Here is a 20,154-nt window from a genome sequence, read left to right as displayed (position 1 = left end):
GGAGTTATATTCTGGAGAGCAAGCCCCATGTAGTATAGGCTCCCCTGGCTTGTGAGTATTCTAGAAACCCATCTGTATCAGTGTACCATCTGGTGGTGGTGTGAGAAGCTGTGTTCAGCTTCAGTGAATTTTTTTGAAGACTTTCATTACATTTGCCCATTTTGTAATGGGTTATTTGCTAGCACATCTGCCCACACTGCACTGAATATTTAGCAGTTTTTGACTAAAAAATGGCATGATCTCCATGCCCCACCCTCCCTATTCACCTGATCTCACCCTGAGTGACTTTTTGTTTCCCTGGATGAAAAAAGTCTTCAAAGGGAACTGTTTTGCTGCTGTGGAAGAGGTGAAACAAAAAAAATGGCGGAAGCATGAAAAGGCATCAAAATCGACAAGTTCAAAAACTGTTTTGAGCAGTGGAAAAGATGTCTCAGTAGATATATTGCAATATATCGCATAAAAGGGCGAGTGTGCTGAAGGTGACTGAAATTTAAGCATATAAGAATAAACACATTTTAAAATAAATTCTGGATTTTTTCTTGGGGTCCCCTATCATAATGGCACACAAAACCTAAAATATTTACTGTCTGATCATTTACAGGAAACCTTTGCCAGTCCCTTACATAGATCATATTAACATTATTCTCTTCAGAGGCCTGGAATGAGTCTCCTTCCTTCTATCCCCCTAAAATTATGCAGTCTACTTTGAAATGCCTATGTGGATGTAATTTATTTTGTTTATTTGGAAAACCCCTGGAGTTATTCTATTTCAGGGTCTCTTACGAACAATTCTCTTTTCTTTACTCAAATGCTTATTGAACACAGTCCTTTACTCTGGAATGCGTGTTATCTACTGAGAATCCAACAGCAAACTATCAAGATAGTTCTCATGAGCTCATATTTTCTTGATTCATAATTTAATTCCAGAAAAGGATTCTTTCCTGACAAATGGGTCAATTTTCTTTTAGCACAGTAAGAATAAATAATTTATGATTATTTCATGCCTAAATTTCCTCTTTGATTTTGATTGCTGTTTTAGTTTGGGAAGATAGTCCTTTTTCCCATAGTGCTTTAAAAGCTTTAAATAAAACCTGTCCTAAATTTAGTATTTTTAAACCTGTTTAAAAATACTAAATTAGGACAAATATGAATCTCTGGTTTTATACTTCCACTGCTTACTTTCCGAATTGTCTACAACAGTAGTGTGTTATAAACATGAATTGGATTCTTAGAGGGAAAATCACTGTTACTTCCCTAAGCACTTTGTCAAGTATTTCACCTGGAATTTATTAATGAGAATTATGTTCATAATCGCAAATGAAGAAACCTTTAACATAATTAATGTTATTTGATAGGTGGAATAAAATTACTATTTAAGGTAATAATACACATTTTAAATATTACAGAATATATTGCTGACGTCCATTTGAATGACCTGTCTGCACCGCAGATCCTTCCATCAAATGAAGGTGTTAACCCACGTTTATCAGCAAGCCCTCCCAAATCAGGCAGTTTGTGGCCAGGCTTGGCTCCCACACAAAAAAAAGGTACATGTTTCAGATGTTTCATTTAAAGTGTTCATTATGAAATAGTATTCAGTCCTTTAAAATCAACAACATGATTTTATACAGCCATGATTTTAAGTTTTTTTTGTTATGTGTGGAACAAACTTATACGCAGTAGAATTCACCTTGGTATAGAGTTCTGAGTTTTAACACATGCATGCATAGATTCTTATTACCACCCCCACAAACAGAATACAGAACAGTTCTAACATCCCAAAGAATTCCCTTATACTACGTATGCCTTGTAAACACATTATCCACCCCCACCCCCGCTTCCTAAGCATTAGTCGTGTCGCTTCTGTTGCTTTTTCCTCTGTTCTTACTGTTTTGCCTTTTCCAGAATATCACATAAGTGGAATCAGACAGTATATAGTCTTTTGAAACAGGCTTCTTTCACCTTAGTGTAATGCAATTGAAATAATAGTCATGTTGCATGTGTGAATAGTTCCTTTTTATTACTAGTATTTCACTGTATGACTGTACTACTGTTTATTCATTCACTCATTGAAGGACATTTAATTATTTCCTTTTTTTCGGTCATTATGCATAATGTTGCTATAAACATTGGTATAGAGATTTCTGTGTGAACATAGTTTTCATTTGTTTAGAGTAAACACTTAGAAGTGGGATTATTGGGTTTTATGTTAGTTCTATGCTTAATGTCATGGGAAATTTTTGTCAAGAGTGGCTGTATCATTTTACATTCCTACTAGCTATGAATGAGAGTTCCAGTATTAGTAAATGTAAAACTATTAAACTCTTAGAAGAAAACATAGGAAAAAAATCTTAACAACCTTGTAACAGGCAAAGAATTTTTAAAGACATTAAAAGCGTGATTCATAAAAGAAAAATCTTAAAACTTTCTTGGTAGAAGATACTATTTAGATGGGGAGAAGATATTTTCAGATCATGTAACTGACAAAGAACTTATATCTAGAATATAAAGAACTTTCAAACTTACAGAATTATTTCTTCAAATATAGTTTTACTTGGAATCAAAAACAAACAAGTAAAAGCAAAATTGTTCTGATTAAAGTCAAGATGGGGGAACCGAACCCCTCCTGTTTCACTTGGTTTCTTTCTTTTTTTAAGCAATGCTCTTGAATGGTATTTTGACAGATTTCTTAAGCATAGTAAATTTTGTTGTTTAAGATTCAAGAGAAAATGGTAAAGGAACTACTTTGATTAAAAAAAAATTTTTTAACACTTGTTTCTCAGTCCTAGCTCAATCTGCATCATCCCCAAAGAGAAAAAAACAGCATAAGAAATACCGAAGTGTTATTTCAGACATATTTGATGGAACAATCATTAGTTCAGTGCAGTGTCTGACATGTGACAGGGTGAGTATGAAGGAATTATAATACACAGGAAGTTTCTGTCAAATGCTGATTTAAAAAAACTGAAAAAAATGGTCTGAAAAGCTTAACTCTTCATCAGTAGCAAGGAGCTGCTGATGATTATACATGTGTTTCTTGTGTTGATATCAATAAAATTGATTCTAGGAGTAGAATTTGTTTTTTGGAAGTAATAGCAACATAGTCCTTCAAGGATGAGTTTTGACCCACCATTGGGTAGGCATGCATTGGCAGGAAGAATTAACTCCATTCTTCATCTCTGGTCACAAATATAAAGGTGATGTTGCTCAGCAATAAGAATTGGTAACACGCATCTTCCTTCAAGGCTGATGAAATTAATGTGCTGGGAAACTGTTGCTGTTCACAGGCACCAGGCTGTGACTGTATCTTCTATATTTGGTTGTATGGCTTGTAAATATTTTCCCATGTAAAGTTTGGGGCTCAAATAATAAAGGTAGTGTCAAATGCATACAGAAGAGCATACATGAAAATTATCATGAGTTCTTCACTAATACCTCTAAATCCCCGGGTTTCTTTGAACTTAAGAGTGGTTTTACTTCAGTGCAGGAATGAATATAATTACGGAAATTAAAATGACATCTCTCAAAAAAAGAAAAACCAAAAGTAAGTTTTTGATTATTGTGTTAAAATCGTAAGTCAAACCTAAGGGCTTTAAATAGGGTCGTTTTATGTATGCTAATTTGGTACTTAAATGAATACTTAAATGAACTTTTCCTGAAATGTTTTCAGCTATTTTAAAGTGACATGCTAAGTATTACAACTTTTTTGAAAGAACATTTAAAAACTATCACGAGAGGTCATTTGCAGAAATAAATGCAGTAGTGCTTGAGAGTTTGGACCTCAAGCTGCAGTGGCTGGATGTGAGGTATTTCTCTGTGCCGCAGTATCCTGGACTAATGGGATGTTAGTTATGTCATAGGGTTTACACAAAGATTAAGTTTAGAGGAAGTTCTAGAGCAAGTGTTTTGCTGTTATTACCATAAAGCAGTTTTTTGTTTATGTTTATTTTAACTTGATGTGATCTTTGCAGTCTAAAATCTGTCTTCATAAATGTTTGTGCTGTATTATTTTCATCCCATTCTTAAAACACAAAACAATTTCAGGTGTCTGTAACCCTTGAGACATTTCAAGATCTATCCTTGCCAATTCCTGGCAAGGAAGACCTTGCTAAGCTGCATTCATCGAGTCATCCAACTTCCATAGTCAAAGCAGGATCATGTGGCGAGACATATGCTCCACAGGGCTGGATAGCTTTTTTCATGGAATATGTGAAGAGGTGTGTATCTGTTCTTTTTTAAGTCAGTTGATTGTTAAAACTGCTGTTTCTGCTGTACTGGCAGAACACTTCCTTTTTTTTTTTCTATCAATAATGTTTCAGGTTTGTTGTCTCATGTGTCCCTAGCTGGTTTTGGGGTCCGATAGTTACCTTGCAAGATTGTCTTGCTGCCTTCTTCGCTAGAGATGAACTAAAAGGTAAGAAATATGAAACAGTTTTCATCTTTGGCTAAATTGTTGTGGGGATGTAAAGTACTAGTAGGACTAACATAAAAGGCATTCATAAAAGCTAAGTTTTAAGGAGCTTAAGTAGTACTTGCCCATATTGCCACAGTATCTACACATACACACAATTAAATGTCACAAGTCATATTCTGAAATAATTTATACAAATTCCTATAGTATACAACAAGGGTCTTAAAACTAACTGTTCAGGGATTCAAAGAAGGGACAATTTAACCAACATAAAAAACTTCTTTATCTGGACTAGTCTGTGAAGTCCTCCATAATATTTAAGATCCTTCAATATTCTTACGTGTCCAGCACCTTGCTTAGATATGTAACAGGCAGTCAGTAAATTTCCTTGAGTGAGTAAATGGGCCCTTAAGGTTGAAAAGAGAGGGAGGCGAAGGGTGCTTCAGGCAAGGTAAACATTGTGAGCAGACTTCTGAGCAGAGACTAAACAGTGTGAGCTGTGTGTTACTGTGCTACAAGGTCAGCATGTGGCAGACTCAAAAGAACTGCAGAACCAAATAAAATGCCCTGTTTTTATTTTGAGAGGAATGACCAGATGTGTTGTTCTATTTTCAGGTGACAATATGTACAGTTGTGAAAAATGCAAAAAGTAAGTGTCATTGACAGTGCTTTTAATTGCATGTTTTTTTATTTTAAATAGTATTTTTGTTGTTGTTATTTGAATTGGGCCTGTGGAGTTAAATTTCACTTTATTTAGAAAAATAGAGGCTAGTGAACTTGCTCTTAATAGAAATAAAGAGGGTGGTTCTGTAAAACAAATTTGAGGCAAATATTTAATAAATTTAAGAGGTTATCTGAGATGTGAAAGTGCTTTGAGATTTAAAATAAGTATGGAATTTTGCATAAAACATTTTCTAAACACATTAAAAAGATATATTGGGATGTATAACATACATTTTCATTGCATAGAAGTTTTGGTATCATAAATAAGAGGATGTTCTCTTCTGGATTACCGTGTTAACAGGCTAGATTCAGAAAGTGAAAGTGGTTGTAAAGATACACAGTTTGAAATCTACATTAAATGCAGAAAGCTTGTACCAATTTTGATATTACCTGATATATGATGGCAGAATAGAACAACAGTTAAGAAAAATATGATTTTGTTTCTTTTTATCTACTAGTAGTCCTTTTTCTTGTTGTAATAAATTCAGGCTTTGAAGGCTTCTTGGTGGTAAATTAGAAGAGTAATTGGTGAATTGAGGGCAAATATATTTGAGATAAAGTAAACTGGTAAATACCTTTAAATCCCTGTAATAGGAAAAAAAAATAGCCTCCTACTAAGACCTAGAATCTTTATAACACAAACTTCTGTGTGTTGGCAATAACCACAGGGAAGTGTTGATCTGCAGTTACTGGTCCTCTGCATGACAAACAGGAATGGTATGTTTGGTCAATAAGGATGAAAGGCTGCCTTGTACTTGGAAAATTACACTTCTGGAGAATTGGAAAGTACTTTCAGTTTGTCCTTGAAGCAGTGTCTAGCTGAGGAGGGTGTTGGCCTAGAATGGGGCACCTTGTTTGGAAAAAAACCCGCAAATAGGACAAAGATAATACTAGTGAAGATGGCAAAGAACCTTGCATCTACTTCAGCTTTTATTTATCGCAAGTTGTCTCCATATTTAAGAATAAAGGTTACCTTTGTGACAACATGGATGGATCTTGAGAATATCATGCTAACCAAAATAAGTTAGATGGAAAAAGACAAGAACCTTATGATTTTTCACCCATGTGGGATATAAAACAGAAAGCAACAAATGTATAAACAAAACCAACAACAAATTCATTGCAGAGGGGAAGGAGGTTAGGGGAAAGATGAAGAGGGTGAAGGGGGTCAGTCAGATACATGGTGATGGCAGGAGACTAGGCTTTGAGTGGTGAGCACATGGTATTTTATAGAATTGTACACTTGAGACTTACGTAATTTTTGACTGGTATTACCCAGTACATTTAATTTGAAAAAAGGTTATAATACATTGACTTGATCAACCAGTTCTATGAAATTGGAATTTTATTTTACCCACTTTGACTTGATAATCTGGATGTTAATAAAGGCATAGGTAGGCCATAAATAATAGGGCATCTGTTTAAAAAAAATAATTTTCTTTTTTTTTCAGTGACAGTTGACATTCAATATTATGTTAGTTTCGAGAATACAGCGTAGTGGTTAGACAATTTTTATAACTTAACAGAGTGAGTTAAGTTACAAGATAGTTAACTCATTTAACTCACCCGGTAAGTTTGTACCCATTTGACACCATTCATAGTTATTACAGTATTATTGACTGTATTCCCTATGCTGTCCTGTACATCTCTATGACTAGTTATGTAACTGCCAAGCTGTACTTCTTAATCCCGTCACCTTTCTCACCCAGCCCCGTAACCTCTGTCCCATCTGGCAGCCAGCATTTTGTTCCATGTGTCTGTCAGTTTGTTTCTGTTTTGATTGCTCATTGATAAAAAGTAAATTTTTATCAAAGAATCACATAACCCCTTGTATTTTTATTACTGATATCTTAGTTTAAGTAATTTTTTATGGTAAGGGACTCTGATGTTTTATTAATGTCCATTTTTTAATGTGTAGCATATAATTCACTAGTGAGCATTTTTAGTGTGGCACCTGCTGTCTCTGAATATTCTAAAAGATTTTATTGAATATTTGAAAATATTAAAGCTTTTGTCAAATCATATGGGAAATTGGTTCATCTTAATTGGTTTTCTCTTTTTTTTCCCCTTAGGTTGAGGAATGGAGTAAAGTTTTGTAAAGTACAAAAGTTTCCTGAGGTATAAGCTTTATTATAATTCAGTTTCTTTTATTTGGTAGAACATAAAACGTTAGTAGTAAGTTTTTTTTAGCATAGGTAAGGAATGGACTGGTCTTGAGCAGTTGCTAGATATTTCCTGTTAGGATTATTCATTTTTAAAATACTGAATTACATTCTAAGTAAGTATCTGTGGGGGGGGGCCCCTCTCGCGTGGGATCCACGGTGTTTGTAGCTGAAACAAAAGAAATTCACACAGACTACCGAATCCTGTGGGGAAAAAAGGGTGAGTGGCTTCTCTCAAGGGGAGCAAAAGCCTCTGTCTGCCCTTGCTCCAATGAGCTTTTATTGTCTTAGTGGGTACGTTACAGGAAGGTCCTCAGTTACTATGCACAGGTTCGCTTTAGGTGGTTACCTTATACAGAAAACAAAGGAGAGGATACTGGTAATCACATCACCAAAGGAGGGGTATTTGCAAATGAAAAGGTAAGAATGGTTGAACCGGTTACACTGGTCCTTCCAAGGTTTAGCATGGTTTTTAGGAAGTTACTTTGCAGTAAATGTTTGCTACTGTGGGCTGGGTCCACGCCACACAGAAGGGTCCTCTACAAGTATTGTTATCTGTGAAACTGTGTTAACTTAATCAAACATTGTAGGATCTTGCAGGTATAAAGGATAAAATTAGAAAATCTATTAGCTGTAACTTTGGTATGTATCATGTTTCACTATTTCCATATTTTAACATCTCAGGAATCAGATTATAATTGTAGGATGTTTGACTATGACACTCAATTCAACACGTATATTTAATAGACATTGTTTATCTAGCATATAAACAATGGAATTTTAATTTTGCCTTTTCTCTTTTAGATTTTATGCATCCATCTTAAAAGATTTAGGCATGAACTGATGTTTTCTACCAAAATCAGTACCCATGTTTCCTTTCCACTGGAAGGCCTGGATCTTCAGCCATTTCTTGCTAAAGATAGTCCAGCTCAAATTGTTACCTATGACCTTCTGTCAGTCATTTGTCATCATGGAACTGCAAGTAGTAAGTATATGGGTTTGACATATGTTCTTAGATGAAATTAAGAACAGTAGATATCTGAGTTGATCTTTCAAGTAAGACCTGATTGAATAAAAGAAAAAATTGTAAAAATAGATTTTTATTACTTATTCTTATTTTGGTTTAAAAACATCAGAGTTAGGAAATTGAATAATTTTACTTTGAATTTTGTCATGCTGGAAATTATATTTTGTATAAAGTAAAATAATAAGGACTCTGGCATGATCAGTTTTACCCTGGCTTTTTTTAAGATTACATTTTCTATCCTTATTTACATTTCCTCAATGGTGGTTGTGTGAGGATACATGCAATACTATATATAATAAATACTAGCATATTTCTTGCTGTATCTCAGTCTCTGCTATGAAGTTATAAGAGTAGTTTATCTTACATTCTTGTGTTAATTGGTGTTACTGAAGTGATTTAAATTTTTGCTCTTAAATTCAGGTGGACATTATATTGCATACTGCCGTAACAATTTAAATAATCTCTGGTATGAATTTGATGATCAGAGTGTCACTGAAGTTTCAGAATCTACAGTACAAAACGCAGAAGCTTATGTTCTTTTCTACAGGTAAGGAAGTAACTCACAGATAAGCTATTTTAACAAATACAGAATTACTTACCACTTTGGGGTTATTAGTGACTTTTAAAACTTTCAAAATGGATTGCCGAGTTAAGATTACAAATTGTTTTATTATGTGAGTAAAATAAAGTGAAATGTTGCATGCAGTAAGATCCTTTAAGAAAATGTTAAATCATTTAATTAAAGGGCAAGGAATATGCAGTTAACAAAAGTCAAACAATGTGTTTTGAACTTTGTGGGTCTACTTATACATGGATTGTGTTAAATAAATACCTGTACTGTTTTCAGTCCGTGGTTGGGAGTCTGTGGATGTGGAGGGTTGACTGTATGCATTGATCTTTGCCATTTAATATAGGGAACTTGAGCATTCACAGATTTTGTTATCTCCGTGGGGGCTGGGACCAGTCCTCTGTGGATATCAGGGATAGCTGTTTTGCAGGGAGTCAAAAATTATATGTGGGTTTCTGAATGCACAGAGGAGGAAGTGCCGGGTGCTGTAATACCTTATGCTGTTCAAGGGTCAACTGTATTTTCTTTTAGGAATATTGGTTTTAATTTAAAAAATTAGGCACTGATGGTAGGAATTACGTACAAAATTTTCTCCTAAAATAGGCAATAAATAAGATATTAGTATAACAATATAATTTTATACTAATAAATATCCATTTTATAAGAGATTAAATGCTAGCTAATGAAACAGCAAACAGATTAACTGTTTAGATTGATTTCATTAACTAACATTTGTTAATAAACGTTTATGTGGATACTAGTAGTTAAGACACAATATTGGCCCTAGAGCAATACTGTATAATGTAGCATTGGGGATTGATACAAAGTGTATTTCCCTTGAATAATTTCCAAGATCTAATACGATTCAGAGTATTAATGTGTATGTTAAGTCTTCCTTAGACTAAGACTTAGACTTAAGTACTTCAGTCTAAGTCTCAGTGTAAGGAAGAGGAAAAAGCCAGTTACTAGTCTAATGGAATAAGATGTATATTGAATTTAAAGAATCATTGTTTTTAATAGGAAGAGCAGTGAAGAGGCACAAAAAGAAAGGCGAAGGATATCAAATTTGTTGAACATAATGGAACCAAGTCTCCTTCAGTTTTATATTTCTCGACAGTGGCTAAATAAATTTAAGACCTTTGCTGAACCTGGCCCTATTTCAAATAATGATTTTCTCTGTATCCATGGAGGTAAGAAATTTTGTAATGGAAAGTAGTAGTAGGGGTTTGCTGGTAAATAGTGTACATATTAGGAAAGACCCGAGAGTTTTCCTCTTCTGTTTATTTCTCGTTGCCCCATGTGCAGTTGAATGTGTGTTCAATTCGCTGTGGTTTCAGTCGGGCTTTTTCTTCTAGTTGTAGGCAATCTGTAGCCTATTTGTGGAGCAGTTATGTATTGAGTACCTGTTCGAAACCCTGTGCTAAAGCCTGAGAATAACAAGGACACTGTTTTTGTTCTCAGAGCTCTTAATTTCATAGTAGAGACATATATAAACACCAGTTATGGTACAGTGAGCACTTGAATTACACATCATTTTTCTCAGCCAAGAGACACCTAACTACCAACTGTATGTGGCTCCTATGCCTTTTGTCTAAATGAAAAAGCTGGTTCTTCTCCAAAATATAAAAATGTACTTATAAAAATGTACTTTTTTAATTAAAAAACCTTGAATCGTTATTTGCTAAATACAACTTATGCCTTTGTGATTGGCTACATTAGTGTTTGTTCCCATGAAGAAATAACACTTTACTGTGATACCTTGGTTAGATTTCATACTTGAAGACTTGATATTCTCATTATTTTTTTTCAGTGAAACTTAAAGAGGTAGTAGGAATATCCTGTATTGCATTTAGAAATCGTAACCTTGAAAATGTATCTGTATGTGAAGTTTTCTCTCATTTCCCAACTTAAACTACTAACATAAGGCTTCTCCTTTTCTAATTTTCCCATGAACCTTCTTGTCATGTATCTGTGCCTGCCCGTTATCTAGGTTATTTATATAAATGCTTCATTTTTTTCTGCTACCATAAAGCTCCATGAAGGAATCATTGTTTCTCATTATCTCTGATTCCCTCTAATATGTAGTCAAGGCTTAGTAAAGATTTACATAAGTTTAATGCTTGAAGATCTGGGTTTACTGATTTTTCTGTATTTCAAGAACTACACGCATTTTTAGGAGCATAAGTACCAAAAATGCTTATATTCACTTAATTTTTAAATTTTGGGGGAGGGGTTTGAAGAATAACGATTGGAAGATGTCAGTGATTAACCATTTAAGAAATGACTTTAACCTTTGAGAATAACATAAAGGAATTTAAGAATGGAAGAGACCCATCTAAACTTTTTTCAGGTATTCCTCCACGAAAAGCTAGTTACATTGAAGACCTGGTTTTGATGCTGCCTCAGAACATTTGGGATAACCTATATAGCAGGTTTGTTTTTCAAATCAGATAATACAGTCTTGTGCAAATCAGTTTTTGAAACTTGTGAAAGGGGATTGGATTATTTTACAGAGTGTGCTTCTTGTGCATTATGTTGCTTAAGTAGAATATCCCCTTTTTCCTTCATTTATTCACTCTGAGTCTGAGTCAATAGATTTTGTAGCTAGTGTGTCCCTAGTTTAGATAATTAATTCTAATTCTTATGTTGGGATTATCTGTATATGTTAAAGTATTCTGTGATATTTAACTCTTAAAGTTTTAAATTGTATTTTAAAGCATTTCACACAATTTCCTTATGTTTTCCAAAGTGAAATATTGAAAATAATTTATTCTATAAATTCTTACTTGAGGATCCAAGGGAAGTCTCTTTCTGATTTGAAGTTGATGAAGAATATGGCAGCATAACTGAGATTTATATGTTATATGCCAATTTTTGGAAGCTGCTTCTTGTATATTGTGGTGTTGTTGCCTTAAACGTATTTTGAGCAAAGTGATTATAAGGGAAAGTTGACACATAGGTAAAGCAGGTTAGTTATCAAGCTGATAGTTATTGACCCAGACAAATATAAATCAGGTCCGTATGATTATTTGATTTTTATAATAGTTTAAATATGACTGAGAATTTTTCTGTGAGGATTTACTAGGAACTTAGCCACTGATTAAGAGTGGGAGACATTTTCCAGAACATTGGCTTTTTTCAAGGTTGTCATAATATTAAATTTTTATGCTTTAGGTATGGAGGAGGACCAGCTGTCAACCATCTGTACATTTGTCATACTTGCCAAGTTGAGGCAGAGAAAATTGAAAAAAGGAGAAAAACTGAGTTGGAAATTTTTATTCGGGTAAAAAAATGATGTTTTTCAAATTATAAACATGATCTAGGATAAAGATAAAGAACTGACAGTTAGCAGAACTATATTATATAAATGAAACGATTGGGGTGAATGAGTTGCAATAGATTTTAAGTGCTTTGAGTGTATAACAGTGCAGGGCACAGGGCACAGCAATGTAGTAAGTTAAGTTCTCTCTCTCTCTTTTTTTTTTTTTTTTGTTTTAATGGATTGGTAATAAATTTTGTTTAATGGATTGGCACTGGCAAGAAATCTTCTTGTTGAAATTATAAATTATAAATTTTCTTAACTTAGTGTTTTTCTGTCATCATTTACCAGACCGCATTCTCTACTCTCATCACTTTGTGAAATATAACATTGTTTTGTGGGATTCTCTGTACTTATAAATATACCTAGTTTCCACAAAGTGAGTTTGTTATGATGTATTACTTCATTGCAAGCAACAGAAAGTCTGGTCATAGAATCAGGAGGGAGAACTGAACCACCGGGCTTCATTGACAGAATCTAGTGCAGTTCTATTTGTCCAGTTGCAAGAAGTCAGTCTCCTCTGAGTGCTGCTGTCATTAACACAGCTTTAACTACTTACTTGTGTTCTAAATTCGTTGATTATTCCACCCACACACACTCTCCCTCTTTTTTTTCTTCAGCAAAGGAGTTTGCATAAAAAGTAACACTGGAGTATAAAAATAGGTGCCTTTGGTGGACTGGAAATTAAGTGGAGTTTCTGAAAAATTATAAAAACAGAGAAGATCTGATTGAAAAAGTAAACCAAAGTCCACAGGAAATGGCTTCAGGCTTAGAAGTGGTGGATACAAATAATGACCTCAGCAATCTGCTCCCCAAGTTGTGTAAGGCAGGAAGCATTAAGGTGTCTGCTTGAATAGAGCAGAATGTGGACACTTAGGTCTATTAAAGGAGACATTATCTTAGCTTCTTAGATATCTTGGAAAGGATTATGATTTCCTAAATTATGCTTAAAATAAATATTGATCCTCAGGAGATGCATAATGATGTTGCATCCTGAAAACAAAACTCAGTAGATGGGTTGATTGAATGGCAGAAGAAGTATTGCTGGAGAGCAAATTAATGTCCTGAAGGACTAGCAAAGGGTTTCTCCTAAAATGTGGTGCAGTGGAAAACAGAAGCTTCAACATGTTGGGTAGATACAGACTCCAGTGTTTTTCTAATAGGCATTTTAGAAGAGAATAGAGGGCAGGGACTACTTTAAAAGCAACATTTTAAAAAGATTTTTTAGAACTAGAGAAAAACAGATGCTTTTAAATTAATGGGGTGATCGTATCTAACTGAAATGTAAAAAGTCCTCACCCAGACACATTAAGGAAGAAACATTTTAATGCCAGAGATAAAGAAAGTCCTAAAAGTATCCAAACCTTATAATGCTATGAATTAAATGTATTTATCCAGCAAAATTAGTCTGACTTTACATTTCAGAAATCTCATTTCTCTAGGGATAAGCTGTACTTCACAAAAAGTCCTAACTTTAATGCTATACCTTGACCCAAACATGCTTTGATCTGTTAACCATCATTTTTCGTTGCCTTTCATTGTTCTATGGAAGCAGCTACCTCATGTCCCAGAAAGATCCTTGCCCTCAAAGAATTTACATTAATAAATAACTAGTACATTATATATTAAAAGGTGATGAGTTCTGTGAAAATGAAAAATATCTAAATGGATAAGAGAGATCAGGAATACAGTGACGGGTGGGGAGTGAGGTGCAATTGTAAGTAGGGTGAAAAAGATAGGTCTCATGGAGAAGGTGGTAATTTAAGCAAAGACTTGAAGGTCAGGGAGCTACTCATATTTGCAAAAAGAAGTAATAGCCATGCAAAAGCTGTGAAAGGCAGGAATGTGCGTCTGCTTGGTTCTGGGCATAACAAAGGTCCATATGACCACAAGTGAATAAATGAAGAGCAGAGTATTAAAAAATGAAGTCAGATCATAGAGGTACTTCTGGGCTATATTAAGGATTTTTGGAGACAATGGCAGGGTTTTTATTAGATTTGATTATAGGAGAGACATGATCTGAACTTGTCTTTGTCCCCAATGGGATTAATATGGGAATTTAGTTATGAATCATGAAATAGTTTTAGGCTCTCTTTTCACACTTTTACAATTAGATAAATTCCAAAAACCTTCACTTTTGGCAGGCACTGTTGCCTCCACCTCTCTTTCTGTAACAGTTTTTCTGTCAGTTGGATTTCTTTGGTTGAAAGTAATAGAAGCCAGAGTGGCTAACTTAAGCAAAAAAGGAAATTGATTAAAAAGAAAAATTGAATAGCTGTACATCCAGAAGTTCAGGACCAAGGTATTCCTGGTATATAGCTGACAAAATTGACATTGTAATGACTCCATTCTAGCTATTAGGTCACTTCTGTGAAGATTTCCATTTCTAATAGTCTTGCCATGTTTGAATCATATACTTAGGCCTTAGATCTAGAGGCAGTGGAACATCTTCAGGGACTGTCCCACCACTTATGAGAATTTATCCTGTACTTCTATGTATGCTATATGTATATTGTATGTGAAAGGACATATATAGGATTATTCATGGCAGCATTGTGTTTGTAATAGTAACATGTCCAGCAATATCTTAAGTGAACACAAGTAATATGCAGACAGTGGATATAGTATATTTGAGTAAGATGTGTAGTTCAGATTTTTAATAAATATGTTTTGCTAAAAAGCGAGTTCTAAATATTAGGTGACTGATTTCCCCCTCCCCTGTAGCTCAACAGAGCATTCCAAGAGGAGGACTCTCCAACTACTTTTTATTGCATCAGTATGCAGTGGTTTAGAGAATGGGAAAGTTTTGTGAAGGGAAAAGATGGAGGTAAGTGGTGAACTGAAAATGAAATTCTCTGCAGATTTTTGTCTATTTAACAAATATTTTTTGACTATCTATATACGCTTGGGATTACACCAGTGAACAAGGGGAAAAAAAAAGATCCCTGTCCTCAGGGATCTTATGTTATAGTTTATATTCTGGTTCTGGGAATTTTTAATTTTTAAAAACCTTTTTCATCAATTACATCCCATTCATAGAGGGAATAAAGGAACTAAACAGAATTAGTTTGATCTTAATATTGAAGAGTTTAAAAAACACTCAACAATAAGATTAGTTAAATTATAGTTCATCAATTACAGTGGAATACTATGGGTACCTTAACAAAAAATTCGTGTGGCAGTACTTTGTAATTTAAAAAGAATTGTTTTTGATATATGAGAAAAGATCACAATATAGTATTTATTATTTGAACCTTTTGTATTCAACAAATAGGCAAACATGCAAAAGCTAAAAAACCACCCAGATACTAAAACAGTTTGCCTTTAAAGAAAGGATTTTATTTGCTCTGGGTGTGGCTCTGTGGGTTAGGCGTGGTCCTGCATAGGAAAAGGGGGTTCTCAGTCAGGGCACATGCCTGGGTTGCTGGCCAGGTACCTGGATAGGTACCTGTATGAGAGGCAGCTGATCAGTATTTCTCTTCCCCTCTCCTTTCCCTCTCCTTCCCCTCTCTCTAAAAATAAATAAATAAAATATTAAAAAAATAAATTTAAAAAGGCAACCACAAAATATACCAGCACGTGTGCTTGCTTAAAAGAATTTTTTAAAATTTTATTTTAGAGAGAGGGGAAGGGAAGGAAAGAGGGAGAGAAACATTGACCTGCTACCTCTCTTAGCAGGGACCAAACCCGCAACCCAGGCATGTGCCCTCTTGAACTGGTGACCTTTTGCTTTGTGGGACGATGCTCAATGAACTGAGCCACACTGGTTGAGGCTGCCTTTTTTTTTTATAGCAGGATTACAGTATATATTTTTCCTCGTACCTTCTTTTTTACAGATTTTGATAATGAACATGTACTTGTGTATTCAAGGGGAAAACAATAAGGTGTTTTCTTTAAAAAGGATGCATTTGGCTGGGTGAAAAAAGGTGATGGGACTAAGCAAAAAAACCCAACAACAACAATATATATATATAAACAAACACATAGACACAACAGCGTGGTGATAGCCAGAGGGAAAGGGGGGTGGGGGAGGTGGAAGAGGGCCAAGTGGGAATAAATGGGGACAGAAAGAGCCTTTACTTTGAGTGATGGGAGTACGATGCAGTGTGCAGATGATGTTTGGTTCAGTCGTATGCTTGAAACTTGTAGGATTTTGTTAACCAATCTCACTCCAATAAATTCAATTAAAAAATTAAAATTAAGGGGTTTGTTTTAACATTTTATAGTGCCTTTATTGTTTTTAGTATAATTACCATCTGGAACGAATTAAGAATTGCATAACTTCTTTTTAAATTACAAAGGAATTGTTTTTTCATAGTATTAAAAGTACATTTTAACTTGAAATCCTCAAATGGGTAGTTAAGAAATCATTTATATTAGATTTTGGATGGTAGTGAACGAGCCTCTCACTCTCTTTCCTGATTTTGTCTTGGGGGAGCTGAGACCCATGAAGGAAGAAGCTCGAAAGACAGTTAAGAATCAACTAATATAATCCCACTAAAAAATAATCAGTCTGATTATACAGTTACATCATTCAGTTATTTCAGGCAATTCTGTGGCGTGTTTATTTGGGAAGTGTGTGTTTTGATCATTTATTTTTCCTTTTAACGTAGATCCTCCAGGTCCTATTGATAACACTAAAATCGCAGTCACTAAATGTGGCAATGTGATGCTCAGGCAAGGTAAGTCTGACTAACATTTAAAAGCCTTTACTTGTTAGCAATGTGTTACTTTTAAGGCCATATCATCACTAGTCATATTGCCACTTTTTTACCCAGTTAATGCTGTAATTCATTTGCAAAGTAGGACAAATAGTGGGAAAGCTTTCATTGTTTAATTTTCATCTGAAGAAAGGTTTTAAGGCTATTGATAGGCATTAGGAACCATAAAGTTGCAATTTATAACAATGTGAGCTAGTAATCTAAAGATTCATGTTATAAAAGTTCTCAGTTATCCCGAGAGGATTCATGCTGGGGATGAGGGGTACATTTTGAAAGCTTTTGCAATTTGAATTTGTAGATTTGTAAATATTATTCTTTCTATATACACTTAATTTTAGGAGCAGATTCTGGTCAAATTTCTGAAGAAACGTGGAATTTTCTACAGTCCATATACGGAGGAGGGCCCGAAGTTATCCTCCGACCTCCAGTTGTTCATATTGACCCGGATATACTACAAGCAGAAGAGAAAATTGAAGTCGAAACTCGGTCTTTGTAGGTTTGAGGATATAGAGTAGTTTAATGAGAAATCATTTTCACTTCCCCTGTCATAACAGATGCAGAAACATTCCTAAAAGCATGTTTATTTTCTTGATTTTTAATATTTTATCTCATTCCTTTTTACTGGGCATTATGGAAAAATGTGTTCAATGTACAATATACTACAGGTTGGTATATTTAATGCTTTAACTTACCATAATCTTTCAGTGTAATATTTTTGAAAGAAAGGGGTAATTGTGATCATTTGGGAATCAGTAGGGTGTCTTTGATCTTTATACTATGTGCAAATCCACAGTATTCTTTGTAATTTTGTAAATAATTTTGCTTTGAAAAATTTTTCATTACCCTAAACCATTATAACTCTGACCAATCTTTTCAGTTCTCCAAAAACCTAATTGTGTAGTTTTGACATGGCTTTATATCAAAAAGAGCCTATTTTAAATTGAGAGTTGTAGTCAGAAAAATGCTAAGTCCCTAAAGCTCAGGAAATGGTAGGGTGTTACTTCTTTTGCACTGCAGCATATAAACTAGCATATTAATACTTACAATGTGTGTGTTCTTGAATGTACTGAAGATGTATTTAGTTTGAGTGGAATTTGTGTCAGCAGATATCAGTAACTTATTGCCTCATACTGTAAAATATTAAGCTTCGATTCCTACCTGTAACTCTAAATAGTATTCATTAATATTAGTAGAAAAACCTGAAAGTTAGTTTTAGGGCACTTTTTATTTTGAGAGCATGGAGTGTGGAATGTGTCAATTGTTCATAAAGCTGAAACCACTTGCAAAATGATTTTTTTAATGAAATGCATAACATTTTTTATTAATGTAGTATGCATCGCTGTTTGCTTGATTATGTGATGTCAAAAGTTTAACCATATTCCAAATGTAGAACCAAACTGGGTTATTTTGAATATGTTGAAAGAATTCATGATGGTTTTGTTTTGGTTGGAGGCATCTGCCGCCAACTAAAAACAGTGTTGTTAAAATTAGTTCAATAAAATTGATTTTAGAATGTATAACTTGGATGTTGAATTTATTTGATAGATGCTAATAGTGAAGGCTATGAAGTGTTAATATTGTCTTTTTGTTATTTCTTAATCAGAAGTATGCAAAATAAGTCATTCAGTATAAAGTTTTGATGTTTAATCAAATGGTGAGTTTATGAACCAACCAGTAAGTATATTTTAAATTTTAAAAATGTATATTGTTTTTAGTTTTCTTCTTCATAATTTATAATGATCCTCTTTAAAGATTGAGTAATGTTAATAGTCTCTCTCTGAATCACCATGAGTTAAGTGTAACGCTTGACATTTAGGTGGTAATCAAAAGTGTTTTTAATAGTTCTTACCATCTATTGAATATTTATATTTCAGCTGCTCTAGTAGAATGCTTAATTACATTTTAGTCCTCATTACACCCTGCAATTTAGGTGAAGTGGCTTGCCCTAAGTCATACGGCAAAGAAATGGCAGATACAAGACTCCAACTCAAGTCAGTGTACCTTCATGTCAATGCTCTTACTCACTGTGACATATCATCTTCCACTGAATTCTTTTGAAACAGATTATAGTATTATTCATATTCATTACTATCATTTGTCACTGGTATATATAATGTGGTAAAGAGTACTGGTCCCTAAGAGGTTATATAATTTTTTAGTATTTTAATCATCAAAATACATAACTATAATAAGTGGTAGCGGTCCTAGACTCTCAGCTAAAGGTTGGTGTACGTGTTGACAGGTGTGGAATAAAAGATATAGTTTCTCTGAGAACGATTTTCTGGGCATACTTAAGCTGAGAAATAAGAAAATTATAGTAAATGTCTATACATGTGTTGAGTACATTGATTTATAAAATGAAGGTGATTAGTTTTTGAACTCTGAAGTCAGTTTGGTTATTCAGTTAACCCTTGAGCAACATGGGTTTGAATTGTGTGAATCTACTTCTACATGGATTTTTCAGTAGATACTGTGAATGTATTTTCCCTATGATTTTTACTTTTTATTTTTTGTGGTATATTTTACTGATTATGCTATTAGAGTTGTCCTAATTTTTCCTTTTCCTCTCTCTGCCTAGTACCTCTCTTCCCTCCAGCAATCCTGGCCCTTAGTTCTTGTCCATGGGATGTGATATAAGTTCTTTGGCTTCACCATTTCCTGTACTATTCTTAACATCCCCCCCTACCATAATTGGTAGGTCTATTTTGTACCTACCAATTATGCTTCTTAATCCCTGTTCCTTTCCCCCTAATCTCTCCCTTCCCCCTCCCTACTGATAACCCTCTATGTGAACTTCATATCAATGCTTCTGTTCCTGTTTCCATTGTTTGCTTAGTTTGTTGTTTAGATTGAGTTGTTGATAGTTGTGAGTTTATTGTCATTTTACTGTTCATAGTTTTCATCTTTTTCTGAAATGAGTCCCTTTAACATTTCATATAATTAACGGCTTGGTGATGATGAAATCCATTAGCTTCACCTTGTCTGGGATGCACTTTTATCTGCCCTTCCATTCTAAATGGTAGCTTTTCTGGATAGACTAATCTTGGTTGTAGGTCCTTGCTTTCCTTCACTTTAAATACTTCTTGCCAGTCCCTTTCCTGCAAAGTTTCTTTTGAGAAATTGGCTGATAGTCTTACTGTTATTCCTTTGAAGGTAACTTTCTGCTTTTCCCTCCTTATATTCTATCCTTGTCATTTTAATTATGTGCTTTGCTGTGTTCCTC

At 34.3% G+C, this 20,154-nt stretch overlaps 1 protein-coding gene across 2 annotated transcripts in view; it reads left to right on the top strand.

Moving 5' to 3' along the window:
- USP33 (ubiquitin specific peptidase 33) overlaps positions 1–18,428 on the top strand; it is a 50,896-nt gene extending 32,468 nt beyond the window's left edge. The window contains exons 11-24 of one of the 2 annotated variants that reach the window (XM_037148120.2): positions 1,407–1,547; positions 2,784–2,905; positions 4,045–4,217; positions 4,344–4,414; positions 5,027–5,060; positions 7,207–7,252; positions 8,101–8,281; positions 8,744–8,870; positions 9,912–10,081; positions 11,242–11,323; positions 12,066–12,174; positions 14,935–15,037; positions 16,824–16,892; positions 17,270–18,428. In XM_037148120.2, the coding sequence (XP_037004015.2) occupies positions 1,407–1,547; positions 2,784–2,905; positions 4,045–4,217; positions 4,344–4,414; positions 5,027–5,060; positions 7,207–7,252; positions 8,101–8,281; positions 8,744–8,870; positions 9,912–10,081; positions 11,242–11,323; positions 12,066–12,174; positions 14,935–15,037; positions 16,824–16,892; positions 17,270–17,427 (1,586 nt within the window). In that variant the 3' untranslated portion in view covers positions 17,428–18,428. Of the gene's footprint in view, positions 1–1,406; positions 1,548–2,783; positions 2,906–4,044; positions 4,218–4,319; positions 4,415–5,026; positions 5,061–7,206; positions 7,253–8,100; positions 8,282–8,743; positions 8,871–9,911; positions 10,082–11,241; positions 11,324–12,065; positions 12,175–14,934; positions 15,038–16,823; positions 16,893–17,269 lie in introns of both variants that reach the window. The other variant, XM_037148119.2, reaches the window with a different exon arrangement.
- The last annotated feature ends 1,726 nt before the right edge of the window (positions 18,429–20,154 follow it).

The sequence above is a fragment of the Artibeus jamaicensis genome, unplaced genomic scaffold (assembly GCF_021234435.1).
Source record: "Artibeus jamaicensis isolate MK-2021 breed Jamaican fruit bat unplaced genomic scaffold, CSHL_Jam_final scaffold_1019, whole genome shotgun sequence".
NCBI classification, from domain to species: Eukaryota; Metazoa; Chordata; class Mammalia; order Chiroptera; family Phyllostomidae; genus Artibeus; species Artibeus jamaicensis.
The sequence above is the reverse complement of the archived record's forward strand: the minus strand, read 5'-3'. Positions and strand labels throughout refer to the sequence as shown.